Genomic DNA, 16,731 nt, shown 5'->3' with positions numbered 1-16,731 from the left:
ACTGAGCCACCCAGGCACCCCCAGAATGTAATCTTATTCCCTGCTGTGACCCCAGAGCCTACCACCCATTAAGCAAAAATCAAATGAATGGATGATTGAACAAAGGAATGACTTGTTATCTCTTTTGTTTAGATTTATTCCTTTTCTCCCCTTTTCCCTTGGGCCTGCCTCCATTTCCCCACCCTCCCCATCCCTGCTCAGGCTGAGTGTCTCAGAAGGGCCTGGCCAAGACACACTGTGGGTTCTGCTCTGAGGACAGAAAGGGGGTCAGCTCCCAGGAGAGACTAGAGGAGAGCTGGTGTCCCAGTCTCCTCTCTGCCTGAGAAAGAAAGGGGCCTGGGGCGGGGGGGGGGGGTATGCAGGCACTACTATACCATGAACCTGCCTAAGGAATAAGGGGGTGGTGTCACAGTGCTGGGAGCCTGGGGCCCTTGGGCACCCCAACAGGACCCATACGGGTGAGATTCTGAGATGCTGATGCCCCCTCTTTCCTCCCACCTTCGCATCTCCTGCTGGGGGCTCCCGCTGGATGGACCCAGTGGGAAGTCAGAGATCAAGGCTGCAGGAATGAGGCAGACCATGGGGGTCACCCTGGGGCAAGCACAGGACCAAGGAGGTCAGAGAAAGGATGTGAGAGAGGCACACCCCGGCCATCACTTCCATCTGCCTTCGGATCACTGACACTCGATCTTCTGTAAAGCATCTGAAAGTTGTTCGGTACAAACAGACGAACCCTGCTTCTCAGTAGATGCTGGCCCAGGCTCCTCGACATGGAAATTCAAGAACCAAGATGTGTGCCTCAGCTCCTACCTTCCTTTTTCCCTCTGATGCCGGGGTGACCTGGACACAGCTAGCAAGGGAAATAACAGGCTGGGCCTTTCCCAAAAAGAAGTCCTCGGGCCCCAGGGAGTGGCTCCAAGGAACAGGGGCTCCGGAGGGGCTGGTGGGGCCTCTTCTGGCTCCTGGGGGCCACCCGCCCACACAGTCAAGGACAAGAGTCAAGGGGAAAGGGGGGCTGTCCCTTCCGTCCTCCGCTCAGCAGACAGTACCACACGGAGCTCTGAGCTCCAGAAGACTAGGCAGGACCCGAGGACTGGGGGCAGATCTGGGCACAGGGTGAGGGCCAAGGCAAGGATCATGGGAGGTCAGTCAGTGGGCTGGCCCTGCTTGCTGCCCCTCAGGCCTGATGGGGAGGTCTGGGCTCCTTGGCCAGGTCCACAAGAAGAGCTGCCCCAAGCTGGAGGGGACTGGTGACAGGCAGGCTGCGTAGGAAACAGAAGCCGGTGAGTGCAAGGTTTTGAGCCCAAGGATGGGCCAAGGGAAGGGCGGAGCTGTGTGGGGGCAGCCCTCACAGTCAGTGAGCCCTGCCGTCATTCTTCTGCCGGATTCTGCCAGGAGGAAAGCCCTGAGGCCCTTACTCTGGCCACATGGACATGGGTGGGAAGGTTCCAGGGATGGCTGTGACGTGGGCTGGAAGGACACCAGGGTCTCTAGGCAGTAGGAGGGCAGGTGGGGAGAGACAGGCAGCCCCACAGAGGACATGTAGGGACAGCTGGAAGGCTCTTGGACGGGCTGGTGGGATCTGGCCGAGCAGGGAATCTGCACTCATCCTCTGGGAGCTGGTCCTGCAGACTGACCAGTGTGATGGGCATCCAGGCCCAGCACGGGTCTGGCCACCGCGGGGACCAAGCCTATGCCAGTGGCTGCACAGGAAGGCTGGAGAGAAGGACACGGAGGGTCCAGGAAAAATAGCCACAGCCACACCTGCTCCACCGCCGGCCCGTCCACCCGCCTCACCTGACCAGCTGGAAGAGCTGGTCCTTCGACCTGGAGTAGATCTCGAGGGCCAAGCTCTGCAGCACGCCCCGCATCCACCACAAGTCGCTTGGCATATTGGGCAGCCACACCGCCAGCCTGGAGGAAGGGGCAGAGAACGCTCAGCTCAGCTAAGCCTGAGCCGTGGGCCCAGAGCATAGCCGCGGGTCCCTGCACCTGAGGCCCTCAGGCACCAGTCCGAGAGGAAGTGGAATAAGGGGTGAGAAGCCCCCGAGAGTATGGGCTCCGCTGCAGAGCTGGTTCATGCCACGGGGCACAAGCGGCAAGCGTGAGGCAGGGAAGAGCAGGGCTCTGGGGCCAGGCTAGTGTGGGTTTGTGGCCCAGCTCCCCTGCTCATCAGCTGTGTGACCTGGGCAGGTCAGGGAACCTCTCTGGGCCTCAGCTGCTTCGCCTGCCAGAAGAGGACCATCAGCTTGCCTGCAGTTCCTAACCTCCTCCCTCTCTCTCCGTCCCTCCTTCTCCTCCCCAGACCTGCCCTCCTCCCTCCACAGCCCTCCCTCCGCTCTCCCCTGAGCAGCCAGTGACATTCCTGAAATAGACGTCTGATCACAGCCCTTTCTTGCTCCAAACCCTCCCGCAGCTCCCGACCCGGGCCCTGTGGGGTCAGCAGAGGACCAGGTCATCCAATTACAGCTGAGAGAGGGACTGGCTGGCCACCATCTCAGAGTCACTGGACACAGCGGGGCCTCCCCCGCAATGTGCTGCCTTCAGCAGAGCCTCTCAACCAGGACCTCAAATGGGTAGACAGGCCACAGGATGTAGTATGAGAAGCAAAATGCAAGCTAGACCATCACCTCCCTTTTTCTGGACTGTCTGCCTCTATTATTACAACTTACACGTTGAGCATGTTGGTTACAAAAAATGCTGAGTCTGAATTTCCCAGTGGTCTGGACAGGTTTCTCCATCAGTGCTCATATATGGACATTTTTTTTTCTAGCTGAAAAATGTAGCCTTTATTTACCCTTATCCTATCTGACTTCAACCTGTGGTTTCAATCTCCCAGCTCAACGTGAGGAGAATCTGAGTTAGCAGAAAGCTCTCTCCTGGCTTTGGGCCATGAGCAATTTCAGCAGCACGGCTGATCTAGTCATTAACCCAACACAGAGCAAAACAGACCTGTGGCTCATTGTCATTGACCTTTTAGGGAATAAAGAATTTTTAAAAATACAGCTCTCCCTATGATGCTTCTCTACTGAAACCCTTCACTGCCTTCTACCACTGTTAGGATAAAGACCACATTCCTCATGTGACTCTAGAGCCCTGCTTGTCTAGCCCCTGCCAGCCACTGCCACACCGCCTCACCACCGCCCCTTCTTATTTCCTCTGCCTTCTGCCCCTGGACCTTTGCCCATGCGGTTCCATCCCTCTGGAATGCTTTTCCCTTCCCTCTTTGCCTGGTGGACACCCACCCATTTTATTATAACTCAAGAGTTACCTTCTTTAGGCAGCCTTCCCTGACCAGAGAACCCCTAGTGTGAGCCATCTCAGTTCACAGCCCGTGTAGACCTCTTTTACGAATCTCAGCCAGTAGAGACTTCTCTGAATATTTCTAGGCAGAGGTGTGATTGCAAAGATGAGTGTGTGATGGTCTGGGGGCTATGAGTTCCACAAGGTCAGGGCCTGGGTCTGAGTCAGGGTTGCCTTCCGATCCCCAGCCAAGGCTTGGCCCCTGGCTAGGCCTTCAGTATAACTATCGGTGGAATGAATGAACAACCAGTGCAGAGTGGTTCATTAATCGGTCAAGTTAGAGTGGTTAGTGAGGGCTTACCCACAACCAGTCTGCCCTGGAAGGGCCTTGTTTTACCGAAAAGAAAGCTGAGGCCCAGAGAGGTCAAGAGACCCAGCCCAGGCCACCCAGCTAATCTGAACCAGACCAGCCCCCAGAGTTATTTCTCCAGAAACAGCACATCTCCTCTGAGGCTCTAACAGGTAGAGTGAAGGGCCAAAGGTCGTGGAGACAGGGGAGGGGCCAGAGTGTCGGCCAGGAGGCCCTGCTCCTGATCCGCCGGTCACAGCTGCCCACCATCTCCCCACCAGTCCCATCTTGCAGAGGAGAACCCGCGGGATTCCTCTGCGTTGTGCAACCAGCACCAAGTGGTCCAGGGACGCCAGCCAGGTTCTGCCCACCCAGCATGCTGACTGCCCCTCTTGCCCGGGGCAATGGGCTCCCCAACAACCCCGATGACAAGCCAGGTTCCCCCTCGTCCCCCGAGGATCCCTGGCCGGGCCTCACCTTCTGCTCCGGAAGTAAACATACTCGAAGGGTAGTGTGTAGGGCAGCAGCAAGTAGGTCAGTGTCCGCCCAAGCCCCGACCGGCAGAAGCGGGCCCAGGGGCTGGGGTCCCGCATACACGCTCTCTTCAGTGCTACAAGAGAAGCCATGGTGTGACCACCCGCACCCCCAGCCAGCCCTCTCACCAGCACCCTTAGGGCAGATGGCCTGAACCCCCTTCCACCTTGTGCAGTCTACAAACTGCCCACCGCCACCCCTCCCGACCCCTGTCTGCGGAGAAAGAGACAGCAATGACCCAACCCCTAGTCTGAGACAGCAGAGGGCTGGGCACTCAGTGTGTGCTCTCACTATTGCCCCCAAACCGGCAGGGCGTGCCCCTTTCGCAGACGAGGAGACTGAGGTTCAGAGTAGGGAAGTGACTTGTCCCAAGACCAGGCCAGGAAGTGGCAGGTCCCCAAGATGGACCCAAGGACTCAGGCTCCCCGAGTTCCTTCCATCTCTCCTGCCCCACTCCCAGCAGCAGCGGCAGCGGGAATGACAACAACCATGTCCTGAGCCCCCAGTCCCTGAAATGACCAGGGTAGAAAGGACTGGCATCCTGGCCAGGGCAGAGCCGGAGCCCAAATCCTCGTCTTCAGACCGTGGCTGGGCCTCCAGCTTTGACTCTGGCTAGTGCTGCGGAGAGACAGCCAGGCGGAGGGTTCGCAGAGGACACGGCCCAGAGACCAGGCTCCTTGTTCACCTGCCCTATTTCCCAGACCGAGCCCCTTCCCTTCCCTGAGCCTGCGTTACCTCCTCTGGAAAGTGGGGCTCCCGGCAGGACCTACCTCCCAGGCAGGTGGGCAAGGACTAAGGAGGGGGTCTGTAAAGGCCAGTCAGGTAACTCGGGGTTCCGGGGGTGAGCTGGCTGTGGGGCCCCAGGGCGGAGGCGGCTCTCTGGCGCCCCCGTGTGGCTGCAGGGATGCCGCCTTGGCTCCACAGCTCCAAGCTTGGACCTCAGGGGCTCTGCACACAGCCAGGCCCATTTCTGCAGGCCCTGTATGGTCCTGGGTGCAGAGCAGAAAGAGGCGTCCTCCCCGTCCCCTTTGCCCACCCACACTGTCCTTGATTTAGACTCAACCACCATCATCTCTCCTCCCGGGCTCTCCCCTCCTGCCGCCCAGCCCGTCCCCTCCCAGCTAGGTGCGGTAAACGCCGGACCTACACTTCAGAGCGGAAAGGATGGGTTGCCCCCTAGTAAGCATCCCCCACCGTGGCTCCCCATCTCTCTCCTCCTGCATCTTTCCAAGCCACCTGCCTGACCCTCCCAGCCTCTGCTCCCCTGCCCCTCAACCACGACCCTGCCCCCACTAAACCCAGGACATTTGCACACGCCTCTTCCTGGGCACTCCTATTCTCCTTTTTGTCTGACCGATTCCTCCTCTCCAGTCTCACTTAGATGCTGTTCGAACCCACATCCCTGCCACCAGGACACATGCCTGGGCCCTCCTGGTGCGCCATTGTGACTTTGGGGTCACTAACCAGGAAAGCAGGCCAGGTGGCTCAGGACGGAACCCCTGCTTGGGCTATTTGTTAGCTGTGTGACTTTGGACAAGTCACTTAACCTCTCTGTGCTATGGCTTCCTCATCCATACAATGGGGAAAATGCAGTGCTGTCCTCAGAGTATTGCTGGGAGGATGAAACGAGTCCCTCTCCACAAGGAGAGTCCAGAACCTTCTGTGTGTGCCTCTCTCACATCCCTCAGGACTTCCTGCCCTTCTCTGGCCTGAGGACCAATACCTGGCTCTCTGAGACACAGATTTGGGTTTCAATCTCCCAGCTGCCTCTCTGAGCTTTGGTTTTCTCATCAGGGAAACGGGGTAATGGAAGCACGTAGGGCCACAGTTGTGATACAGAGTGAATGCCACCTCAGGTCAAAAGGCCCTTGGCACCCAGTAGGTGCTCAATAAAGGAGTCCTGTCCTCTTCCAGCCCCTGAGCACCAGCAGGGCAGGGTCTCTGCCCCCTGTCCCCTGGATGCAGGGCATGGGGTACGGGAGCTGGTGCATGAAGGAAGGACCCATACCTGCCTCCAGCTCTGGTGAGAGCTGCTCAAAGTTGGGCACGTCCTTGACCAGCACATTGGGCACCATCCAGTTGAAAGACAGGTCCCCCTTCTGGCCTCTGTCGTGGCTGGTGTCCTGGCTCCCATCAGCCAGGGGTGGGGGCTCCTTCGATGCCAGCATCCAAAGAATTGGTTCCTTGGTAAGTCCTGGGTCAGCGGAAAGGAGGGATATGACAGGTCAGTATGTCTGGAGACCCTGGTGACCGTGACGCCCCTGGCTCTCCATGCCACCCATCCTCCTCGATCCGCAAACCCCGCTCTGGGGACCTGCTTGCTGCAGGATGGATCCATGGCTCCTCCTCAATGACCTCTTCCTGCTCTCCCCTGGCCCTTCTCCACTCCCCATCTCCTGTGCTCTTTCTAGTGGTTCATCGGAGCCCGGACCCTGAAGACGCAGTCCAAGGTTCAAACCCTGATGTCAACGGCTGCTAGCTAGGGGACCTAATTGCTCCGTGCCTCGGCCTCCCACTTTGAGAAAGGAGAAAATGAACATCTGCTTCAAGTGATTGTTCTGAGAATAAAACACCTAGAGGAAAAACCTAAAGCTCAAGCCCAGATTTGGGCACGTATTAAGTGCTCAGCTAATTCTTCCCGATGCTGTGTGCTTGAGGCTGTCATGTGGGGTAAACGACACGGGTTCAGGAACCAGACGGCCTGGGTTCAAATCTCAGCTCTGCCATGTCGAAGGGCATTGGGTGACCTCCAAACCCTCCAGCTGAGAAGACCTCTGTAGCCCACCCACTCCCCCATGAGTAAACACACACACACACACACACACACACACACGCACACACACTCCTGGGGCCATACTGAGTTTTGGGCCCGGAAGGTACTTGCCTCTGTTCCTTTGCTCTCGCTCATCTTCCCTCTGCTTGGAATGCCCTCTTCCTTTCTGTCTTCAACATTTCCCTAGTCTTTATAACTAATCAAAGCCCAGCCTATCTGTGGCTGCCTCCAGGAAGTCCTCCTTGCCCAACTCCCAGGCTGGGTCAGGTGCCCCCTCTCTGAGAATCCCTCCACCTCCGTGGGGAGAGGCTCCCCACACCAGTCTAAGGGCAGCTCAAGAGCGGGACACCCGTGCGATCCCCTCGAGGTCTCCAGCCTCCGGCTGAGGCCAAGCATGGAGCAGAGACTGAGGGAGAGAATGCAGGAGCTGAGGTCCCTAACGGTGCAAACACCCGGAAAGCAGGATCTACTCGGATGCCCCCCCCACCCACGGTGGGGGCTCTCACCTACCGCGTCTCTCCAGGAACCTGAGGGCGTCCAGGTAGCCTTGTCTGCAGCTGTCGGCTACCACCTGCCAACACACAGGGCGGAGGGGGATGGGCAAGGCCTGGCCCTGGCCCTTGAGTTGTGGTCACAGGCACGAGAATCGTCTCCCGCTGGAAGCCATCCCCACCCAGTCTGCGCTCCCCAAGAACCCCCTCGGCAGGGCTCGAGGACCCCAGCGCTGGGCTGGGAGGGCCACGGAACTGCAGACAGGATGAGCTGCTCCATCTGCTTCCCTCCCCGCAGCCCCGCGGCACTTCTGTCCTCTAAGACTCCTTGGGGGCAGGGGGGGTTCTAGCTCCAGACTCTCCGCTCTCCGTCTAGTTCTCACCTCTGGAAAATGGGATGTGACCTGGTCTAGCACCCGGGACACTGCCTGCTTCCCTGTGCGTCAGTGCATGGTGACTGCCTTTGCCCTTTGATGCTTATTTCCAGAACCAGCCTGAGATAGCAGAGGAAATGGGGGGGGGGCACACCCGCCTGTCCCAATCACAGCTCTCCTAGTGGGGACAAGGCACCTGCAGGTCCAGGAGGGAGCTCTGCCTTCCCCCACTCTGTGGCCTCAGGATGGCCACCCCCACCTTTCCGGGAGCCCCGGCTTCCTCGTCTCTAAGAAGCGGCTGAGATTTTCCACCCACCGCACAGGTGGAGGGAAGGTCAGAGTAAATGAACACTATCTTGTTTCATAAACTACAAAACACTACAGAACCGAGGGGCCTGGCTGGCTCAGTTGGTAGAGCGCGGGACTCTCGATCTCAGGGTCATGAGTTTGAGCCCTGTGTGTGGTGCAGAGTTTACTTAAAGTAAAAAACAACACAAAACACTACAGAACCATAGGATGAATGCAGGAATAGGGGAAGGCCAGGGCATGGGTGGGATAGAGGAGCAGGGTATGGGGATAAACTCTTCGTTGTCAAATGACCCATTTTCCAGAAGTATCAAGGGCAGAAAACAAGAAATCCAGCTCTACGATCCCTTTTTGTCTTGCCTATGCTTCGCTTTCCTGGGCTGGCAAATCTGGCCACAGTCTAGGGCAGGGGTTAAGAGCATGGTTCTAGGCTAGCTGCCGATTTGAAGTCTGGCTTTGCTGCTTCCAGGCTGTGTGACTTTGAATAAGCTGCTCAACCTCTCTGAGCCTTGGGTCCTCCCCTGAGAAACAGAGATGGTCGTAGCACCTTCCCACAGAGCCTGACCCGGAGGAGCAGAACCCTGGCTCACGCCCCAGTCAGCGGTCTTGTGCTAGCCTGCCTCGATGTGGGGCCCGTCTTAACTCGACATTCCCCCAGGCAGGGCAGGAATAGTAAGGACGCACCTTGAGCCCCATGCCGCTCTTCAAGAACTAGGCTGTAGGACTCAGAACATGTATCCGAACTGCCCTAAGGTCAGGTGGGGCGGGGTGGGGGTGGGGACACAGCCTGATTCACAAGACCCTGGATCACGGCCAAGCCTCTAACACCATCAAGGCAGGAACTGGGGCGACCTACCTCAGGGCTGGGGGGTATGAGGGAGGCAAACCCCAGGAAGAAGTTCTTTGTGGAGATCTGGAAACTGGCATTGAAGGCATTCAGCTCATGCATGCTGGCCGACGAGCTCTGGGGGCAGATGTCCACTGTCCCGTGGAAAGGGGACACGGTGATGGTGGAGGGGGAGTCCGCAAAGGGGAGGTTGTTGCTCAGAGCCCCGTCGATGTAGCGCTGCAATTCAGGGGGACTGTCTGCTCAGAGTGCCCTCTCCTGTCCCCGTGGAACCACCAGCCGGAAGTGGGCTGCAGCCGGTGACCTCTAGCTGCTCCCAAGCCACTAGGACCATCTAGTCCAGGATGCTCCAAGCACCACCCCCCAGGAGCGGGGGTGGGGGTGGGGAGGACAGCACATAGTAGGTGCTCAAGGAGCACAGTTCCCTCAACCCACACGGCTTTCAGCAGAAGGTACACTCGGCCCCCAGATCTCAGGGCAGGGACGCGGCCATCAGGCCCCCGAAGTGCACTTACCTCCCCTCTGAATTCGGGGGGAATTGTCCCACAGTAGAAAGGAAAGTAAAGGGTGCAGACCAGAGCCTGGGAAAACAAGTCAGCGCAAACACCATCGCTCATGCTCCTGGCGTTCAGAACCCGGTCTGGGCATGGTGTCTAACCCCAGAGCCACTGGCAAAGTTTGCCGGCATCAGTCTCGTGTTCAGTGGAGGGGCCTGGAGAAGTTGGCACGTCCCAGCCAAACTCGCAAAGCTAACAAGGTATTTGAATGCAAACCTGTCATGACGCCTGCCCTCTTCTTCCCGCTGATGGGTCCTTGCTCACCTGAGACTGCAGCTGGGATGCCCCCCCCCACCACAAGGACAAATGGAGGCACCAAGTACCATTTCTCCTTTACCGAGCAGGCAGGCATTCTGTACTGATGATCTAGATATGTCCCCCAAAGTGTGTTCCCTAGACACTGATCCAACCAGATGAATTTCAAACAAGAAACCCCGACTTCTGGGCACCTGGGGGGCTCAGCTGGTGAAGCATTTACCTTTGGCTCAGGTCATGATCCCAAGGTCCTGGGATCGAGTCCTATCCAAGGCTTCTTGCTCAGCACCTCCCCCCACTCATGCCCACCCTCTCTCTCACAAAAATCAATCAATCAATAAAATATTTAAAAATAAAAAAGAAACCCTGACTTCTTTATCCACTTGGAATTGGAAAACACTGTCTACTCTTCCCCGTGGAGGCTCTGACAAGTCCTGCAGTGAAAAAGATGCTTAACATATTGACATTTGGGGCTCGAGAGTTCTGTCTTGGGAGTGGGGGATGGAATGGGAGGCTGATGTCCTGTACATGGTGTAATATTAGCAGCATCCTTGGCTTCTACCCGCTAGCTGTCAGTATGTTGCGCGCGTGCACGCACACACGCACACACGTGCACACACATGCATGGCACGCACATGTGCACACAAACACATATACACGGAATTTTGACAACCAAAAACACCTCCAATGTTGCCAAATGTTCCCGGGGGGGGGGGATCACCCCTGGTTGAGAACCACTGACCTAGAGCTTACCAAGCTCACGGAGCACAAAACGTCTCGTGGTCTACTTGAAAATACCCGTCCAACCCTCTCTGGGAGAGCAGAGCTCATCCTGCCTCTAACCTGCAGGAGATGCAAGCAGGAGCCTCATTCCCGCAGATTAATAATAATGGTGACAACAGCTAATGTTTCTGAGCACCTATTCCGTGCCAGGCCCTGTGCTATGTGCCATACAGGCAAAGATGCTGGGATAAACTTGAGGCTCCCTGGCTGGCTTCCTCGAGAGCCCATGGACATGTGCTCACAGCAAGGGGCTGGCCCCTCTCCCGCACACACTAAGAATCTGATCATCACAGACTCAGAAACAGTCCCCATGTTGGGTGCTGGGGTCAGCGAGATGAAGCAGATTCTAATCAGGCACCTCTGTCTGGGGGGAAGGCACAGACCCTGCTAAGAACGGGGAGCAGAGCTCCAGGCCTCCCTCCCTGTCTCTCTCCCTGCCTGAGCCTTCCCAGGGAACTAGTCCCTACTTGGCCCACCTGAGCACTCCCACAGCCTGTCACTGGCCTCCCTCCCTGACCCTGTGGCTCTCTGTCACCACATCCTGTTTCATAACGAAATTGGATTTTTTTCTAATCCATTGTGGGTGCGCCCCCCCCCGGGGGAAAGCAGGGGCCCTGAGTACAGAACCTGGATTTTGCGACCCCCCCCCAGCCAGTCCCTTCTGTGTCCCGCCGAGGGACCCTCCCAAAGCAAGCGAGGAGTCTCCATTCTCACCTTGTGGCCCCTCTCTGTACGTCGACTCTCTCGTTCTCTCATTTGTATACAAACTCAAGCCTTAAGTGACCAAGCGGCCACCCCCCGCCCCCACTCCTGGGAAGGAGTGTCTGCCCCTTAGAAGCACCCGGAAGTCACTGCAGAGATGGAGCGAACTCACCTGCCTCTAGGCCGTGGGTCCCACCACAGGCTCACCTGGATGACTTCATCGCGGGTTGCAAAGTCGGTGACTATGATGTTGTGGCCATCCGGCCAGCGAGTCAGCGAGATGCCCAGCCGCTGGGAGGCCAGGATGTGGATATCGGAGGGCAGGTTGTCCTGCAGCTGCTGCCTGATGTGCTCAATGGGAGCGAAGGCCGGGTGGAGGATGCCCAGGCTCAGCCTCTCCACCTGCTTGACCATGCCCAGGAGACGGGAGCAGCAGAAGTCTGCGGGCGTGGGGAGAGGAGGGGTCCTCCGTCACCCAGGGGGCCTGCCCACATCCGCCCCAAAGACTTGACCTCCTTCCCGGGTACCATGGGAGTGGAGAGTCTTCCCCTCTCCATCTCAGAGTATCTGTCCCCGGCCCTACATTCTAATGCTCTGTCCCCCTTTTGATCTTGGGAACAGCCTCCCCAGCTCTGATTAGTCCTCAGAACAAGGGCAACGGTACCCCAGGTCCTCAGGGACCTCTTCGGGGTCCCCTGGGATCATGCTGGGTGTAAAGGGAGCAGGGCAGAGCGCCAGGCACGGGGCCCTGAAACGCCCCTCTCCGCGCCCTCTCCCTCCCGCGAGAAGCCCGCGTTCCCCACCCCCGTCCGCCCCCGTCCGCGCCGTCCCCCACGCACCGACGGACTTGCCGGCGACGATGGCGAGAGCGTTGAGCGCCCCGGACGAGGAGCCGTAGAAGCGGCGGGCGCCCTGGAGGAGGTGCGGGGCGCGCTCGCTGAGGCAGCGGGTCACGCCCACATGGTAGAGCCCCAGGAAGCCGGCGCCGGAGAAGGACAGGCTCCAGCTGCCCTCGTCCTCGTAGCAGCGCATGGCGGTGGGGCCGGCCGGGCTGGGGCGCGGCGGCCGGGCTGGGGCGCTGGAGCAGAGAGTGGGAATTCCGCCCAGATGAACCGCTCGCGCGGGAGCCCCGCCCCGCCCCGCCCCAGCCAATGAGATCCCCGGGCCGCGACGCCCCGCCCCCCAGGTGCGCTGCAGGTTGGCCCCGAGGTGTACCCCGGCTGGTACCCCGGCGTCGCCCCCGCACGCCAGCTGGGGCGTGGATCGCGGGCCGCGACTGCGGGGTGACCCGCGCGTCGGCTCTCCGCCTGATCTCTGGGAGCAGAAGGGTTGCTCCCGCCCCCGTTTTACAGATGAGGGAACTGAGGGGCAGTGAAGGAAAGTGCTAGCGGGCAAGTGGCAGGGCTGGACCCGCAACACCCGCCCTTTGGGGTCAAGCCGGACTTCATTCTGCAGCTGTGCTGGTTCAGGTACCAAGGACAGCCGGAGTCAGCCGCCGCAAGCTGTGTGACCTGGCCCGAACTCCTCACTCTCTCTGGGCCGCAGTTTTCCCTTGGAGGCGAGGAGACCTACAGAGCCCTTCCTGCTCTGATGGCTGGTCCTCTGGCGCAGACCTGGGGGGTGTGGAGACAGCTGGGACAGCAGGCACGGGCACTGTGCTCAAGTGTTCTTTGCAGTCCTCCTCACAACGCTGCGTGGGTTAGGACCGAAGTGCCCGTGTTCCTTTGGGGACACCGAGCCCTGGAGAGGCTTAGGCACCTGCACGGCCAGGAAAGGCCTCCAAGAAAACGTGCCCACACCCTTAAAACTGGGGCAGTGGTGCTGGAAGTCGAACAGGCAAGGGATGAAATTAAGCACCTCCAAGCAAATGACTTGAGGCGTCCATCAGGGTGTTGCAGAGGAGGCGGGGTTGGGGGTGGAGAGTAGCCTGTGGCAATTGATCACAGGTGACTCCACCCACCACTTTCCCCCACCCAGGGAATGGATGAATAAGGAGGATGGGACAGTTCCCAGAAGGCCATAGAGCCTGAGATATGATGAGCAGAAGAATGAGGTTTATTGCCTGGTGTCATTTATGCAAACGTTTAAAAACACTCCCAACGCATTGCTATGTATTTTTAAAATAATATACTACCCACCTGCAAGATGGATGGGTAGGTCATGATTTATATATGTATTAGAGGGCGAGCCCCGGGGAGTGGAAGGGAAGGAAAACAGAGGTGGGCGTTCAGTCAGACTTGCATGCAGGCTCAATCCTTCCCCGCACCACTCCCAGACAGAGTAAGGGACAGACCAGTGGAATAGACTCTCCTGGGCTCAGTTCACTCTGCTCTGGGGTGAGTGCCCCGAGGCCCCTTTCCTTGGAGGGAAGTCAGGCGGGAGGCTTCACAGAACCGTGAAGGCTGACAACCTGCCTTGGCAAGCACTCCCCTCCTACCTGACCCTGGGCTAAGCACTGTCTCATTTTCATCTCACAACAGCCCTGGGAGATAGACAGTAGTACCAAGCCCATTTTGCAGATGAGGAAACTGAGACATAAACCAGGAACCCAAGAAAGCCCAGCCAGGAAGGGGCTGAGCTGGCATTCCACGAGTCTCCTTGTCGCCTTAACAGGAGCGAAGGGTGACAGCAGGAACTGGAGGTGAGCAGTGCCCAAGTTTTAGACTGGAGGAGTCCATAGGGACCGGGGCGGCGGGCATGATGTTTCATGACTCAGGAAATAGGGGTCTCTCTGCAGGAATCAGGGCAGAAGCCTGACCCTGGGATTTTTTTCTTATGCCAAAAAGCAAGAAAGTGTTTGAAAAATGATGAGGACTTGTCTAAAGGATACAGAAGCCAGCTTGGATACCACACATTAAGGGATATTCTACTAAGTAACCTGCCCATACTCTTAAAAAAAAAAAAAAAGGCGGGGGGTGCTTGGGTGGCTCAGTCGTTACGCGTCTAACTTTGGCTCAGGTCATGATCTCAGGACCCTGAGATTCAGCTCCGCATCGGGCTCCCTGCTCAGCGGGAAGCCTGCTTCTTCCCTCTCCCACTCCTCCTGCTTACGTTCCCTCTCTCGATGTGTCTCTCTGTCAAATAAATAAACAAAAAAGAAATAAAAATCTTAAAAAAAGGTTAAGATCATGAAAGATAAAGAAATGCCACTGACCAAAGAAAACTAGAGCTGACCCTGACCCGGAGGCAGAAAGAGCCAGGAGGGACACGACTGGGACAACGGACAACATTCAGTGTGAACTGTGAATTAAATCACAGCGCTGCTTTGATGTTACATTTACCAATTTTAAACATTATACTGTGGATCCACCAAAAAAAAATCCTGTTCTTAGGTACCAAGGACAGCCGGAATACACGGAATACACTGACCGTCCGTGGGGAGTCCTATCCAGGGCCAGTGTTTCAGTGGGGCCTTCGGACTGGACACCTATCAGGGATCCACGGAGGGTGCGATGGTGACTCCACGGAAAGCCGGTCCGAGTGTCTGCCCCATGGCCACATCTCCTTTTCCACGGATTCTGCAGAGAGAAGCGGTTGGGGCAATAACAAATGTCCCCAAAGGGAAGAGAAGCGTGGGAGTGAGGATGACGAGAGCCCTCCAGTCACCCCCGAGTTGAGCAAGGAGGAAAAGAAGAAGGACAGGAGGCCAGGGCTGCTGTGGCTGCAAGATGGGGACAGGGACACCAATAAAAAGGAGGCAGAAGGGAGGAAGAGATTTCAGAGCCACGAAGGCCACTTTTAAGCACTGTTCTCTTCTTCTTGAGGGAATGGGGCATAGGTCTCCGAAAGGGGGGGGAGTTCCAGAACACTACGCTTCTAGCGACTCGGGCAATGCTCCCACTTTGTCCTATTTTAAGAATGGGGTGATGAGGTCGGCCTCTTGTGATGCTCCCTTTCAGCCACTGGGGGCTTCCCCACGCCCTGAAGGCCTCCAGACCCCCTCCTTTCTGGAGAGCCAAGAGCCTGGTGCCACATCTGGCCTGCACATCTGCCAGCCCTAGGCGCTCGGCGTCAGAAGAGCCGCGGGGTCCGCCAGGGGTCGGGGCTGCTCAAGGGCCACCGAGTGTGGTGGACCGTGCCATCACGGTCCCACCGCACGTTCAGAAGTCTCTTGACAATGACACGACGGTCACTGAGAGCAGGGGTACCCTCAGGTTCCCGCGGGTTTGCAAACACTGCGACAGCTGGAAATCCCGCACAAGGCAACTGTGTCAAGCCGCACGGAGTCTGCCTGGCCGTCTGCAGAAGGTAGGAGGATGGAACACCGGAGACCGTTTGCCATGACCCCGGGGGCACCTACTGTGGAATGTTCTCGAAGATGCTCCTTCTCCGAAGTGTGTTATGAAGCCAAAAAGGTGTTAGGCAAGACTTTATGTGTTCTGGGAGCCCTAATGAGCACAATGACTGACTCCCTCATTGTTTCAGAAGTTTTCCTGAGAACAGGAAGGGCCCCGAGACAGATTAGAAGATGTAATCCAGACAAGCAAGCCCAAAAAAGACTTAGAGGATCGGGGTAGGTTGGGGAGCCTGACAAAACCCAAGCAAAGTGGTCAGAAGACGGGAACTCGAAAAAAAATGCTGCTTCCTGGAACATACCACAGCCGAGGCTCTGTCCAAGGTAAAAAGAGACTTTCCTAAGACCCGCGATCTTTTCTTGGGCAGAGCGTGGCTCGTTTTAATGTTGGTTGTTCTCCTAAAGCCACAGCAACAAAAGTAGCAAGAATCTATCTCCCAGGAAGGAATGTGAAGGATGATGAACACCATGGAGGGAACCAACGCAGAAGAAACAGAATCAGGTTTTGGTTTTTTTTTTTAATTTTTTAAATTTTATTTAGAATCAGGGCTTTAATGGCCCAGAGGGAGCCGTGACATGAAACAGAACTGACACACACGAAGTCGGGCATGTAGGTTCACACCGCTCATCGCAGAAGAGCAAGTTATCACAGAGCTGGCGTGGCCTCTGTTCCCGGGGGTGAAGACCGGGGGGTTTACAGGCGAGTCAAGGTCGTTCTGAATTCAGGGTGATCTGGCTGAGGGTACCAAAACAAAACAACAGAGCCATCCAAGCAAGCAGCAATAGTCCTCAGCTGCTTCCTTGGAAAGGGTGGTGATGGTCCCAGCGTAACCTTTGGTACACAGGTGTTTTCTGGGTATTGCCGTTGGGTCTGCCGTGACGCGGAGACTCTGGAACAACAAGATTGATTACACTTAGAAAGAGAACCCGGCACTTACTGGGGGCCTGCTGGATGCCGGGCAGGCGGACTTACGAGTCTGAGACATGTGCCTTTTAAAGGGCAATTGAAAGGAACAGATGTTCAACCTGAGATGATTTAGGGAGGTGGGCTCTGTGCCCCTCAAGAGCTCTCTCAACTGTCCCACAGAAGAAGGAACCACTTTATTGTCTTTTGTTTTGAAGCACAGCATGAAAACCAGCAAGTAGAAAAACAGAAAGGCCATGTTTGACTTAACATTAAGGATATGTTTTTTTAGGGGCACCTAAAATGCCCCTAAAGAGGG

The 16,731-nt window shown here is 57.0% G+C and overlaps 1 protein-coding gene across 1 annotated transcript; it reads right to left on the bottom strand.

The window, feature by feature from the left end:
* Window positions 1-1,177: 1,177 nt before the first annotated feature.
* On the bottom strand, window positions 1,178-12,246 carry PNPLA5 (patatin like phospholipase domain containing 5). Its single transcript, XM_046014057.1, has 9 exons — window positions 12,054-12,246; window positions 11,422-11,654; window positions 9,433-9,498; window positions 8,927-9,136; window positions 7,410-7,470; window positions 6,135-6,320; window positions 4,070-4,202; window positions 1,798-1,914; window positions 1,178-1,262 (listed from the first exon to the last, which is right to left on the bottom strand). The coding sequence occupies exons 1-9, from the start codon at window positions 12,244-12,246 to the stop codon at window positions 1,178-1,180; spliced, it is 1,284 nt and encodes a 427-aa protein (XP_045870013.1).
* Window positions 12,247-16,731: the final 4,485 nt, after the last annotated feature.

The sequence above is a fragment of the Meles meles genome, chromosome 7 (genome assembly GCF_922984935.1).
Source record: "Meles meles chromosome 7, mMelMel3.1 paternal haplotype, whole genome shotgun sequence".
Taxonomy (NCBI): domain Eukaryota; kingdom Metazoa; phylum Chordata; class Mammalia; order Carnivora; family Mustelidae; genus Meles; species Meles meles.
Note: the sequence above shows the minus strand (reverse complement) of the source record. Positions and strands in the feature narration are given on the sequence as shown.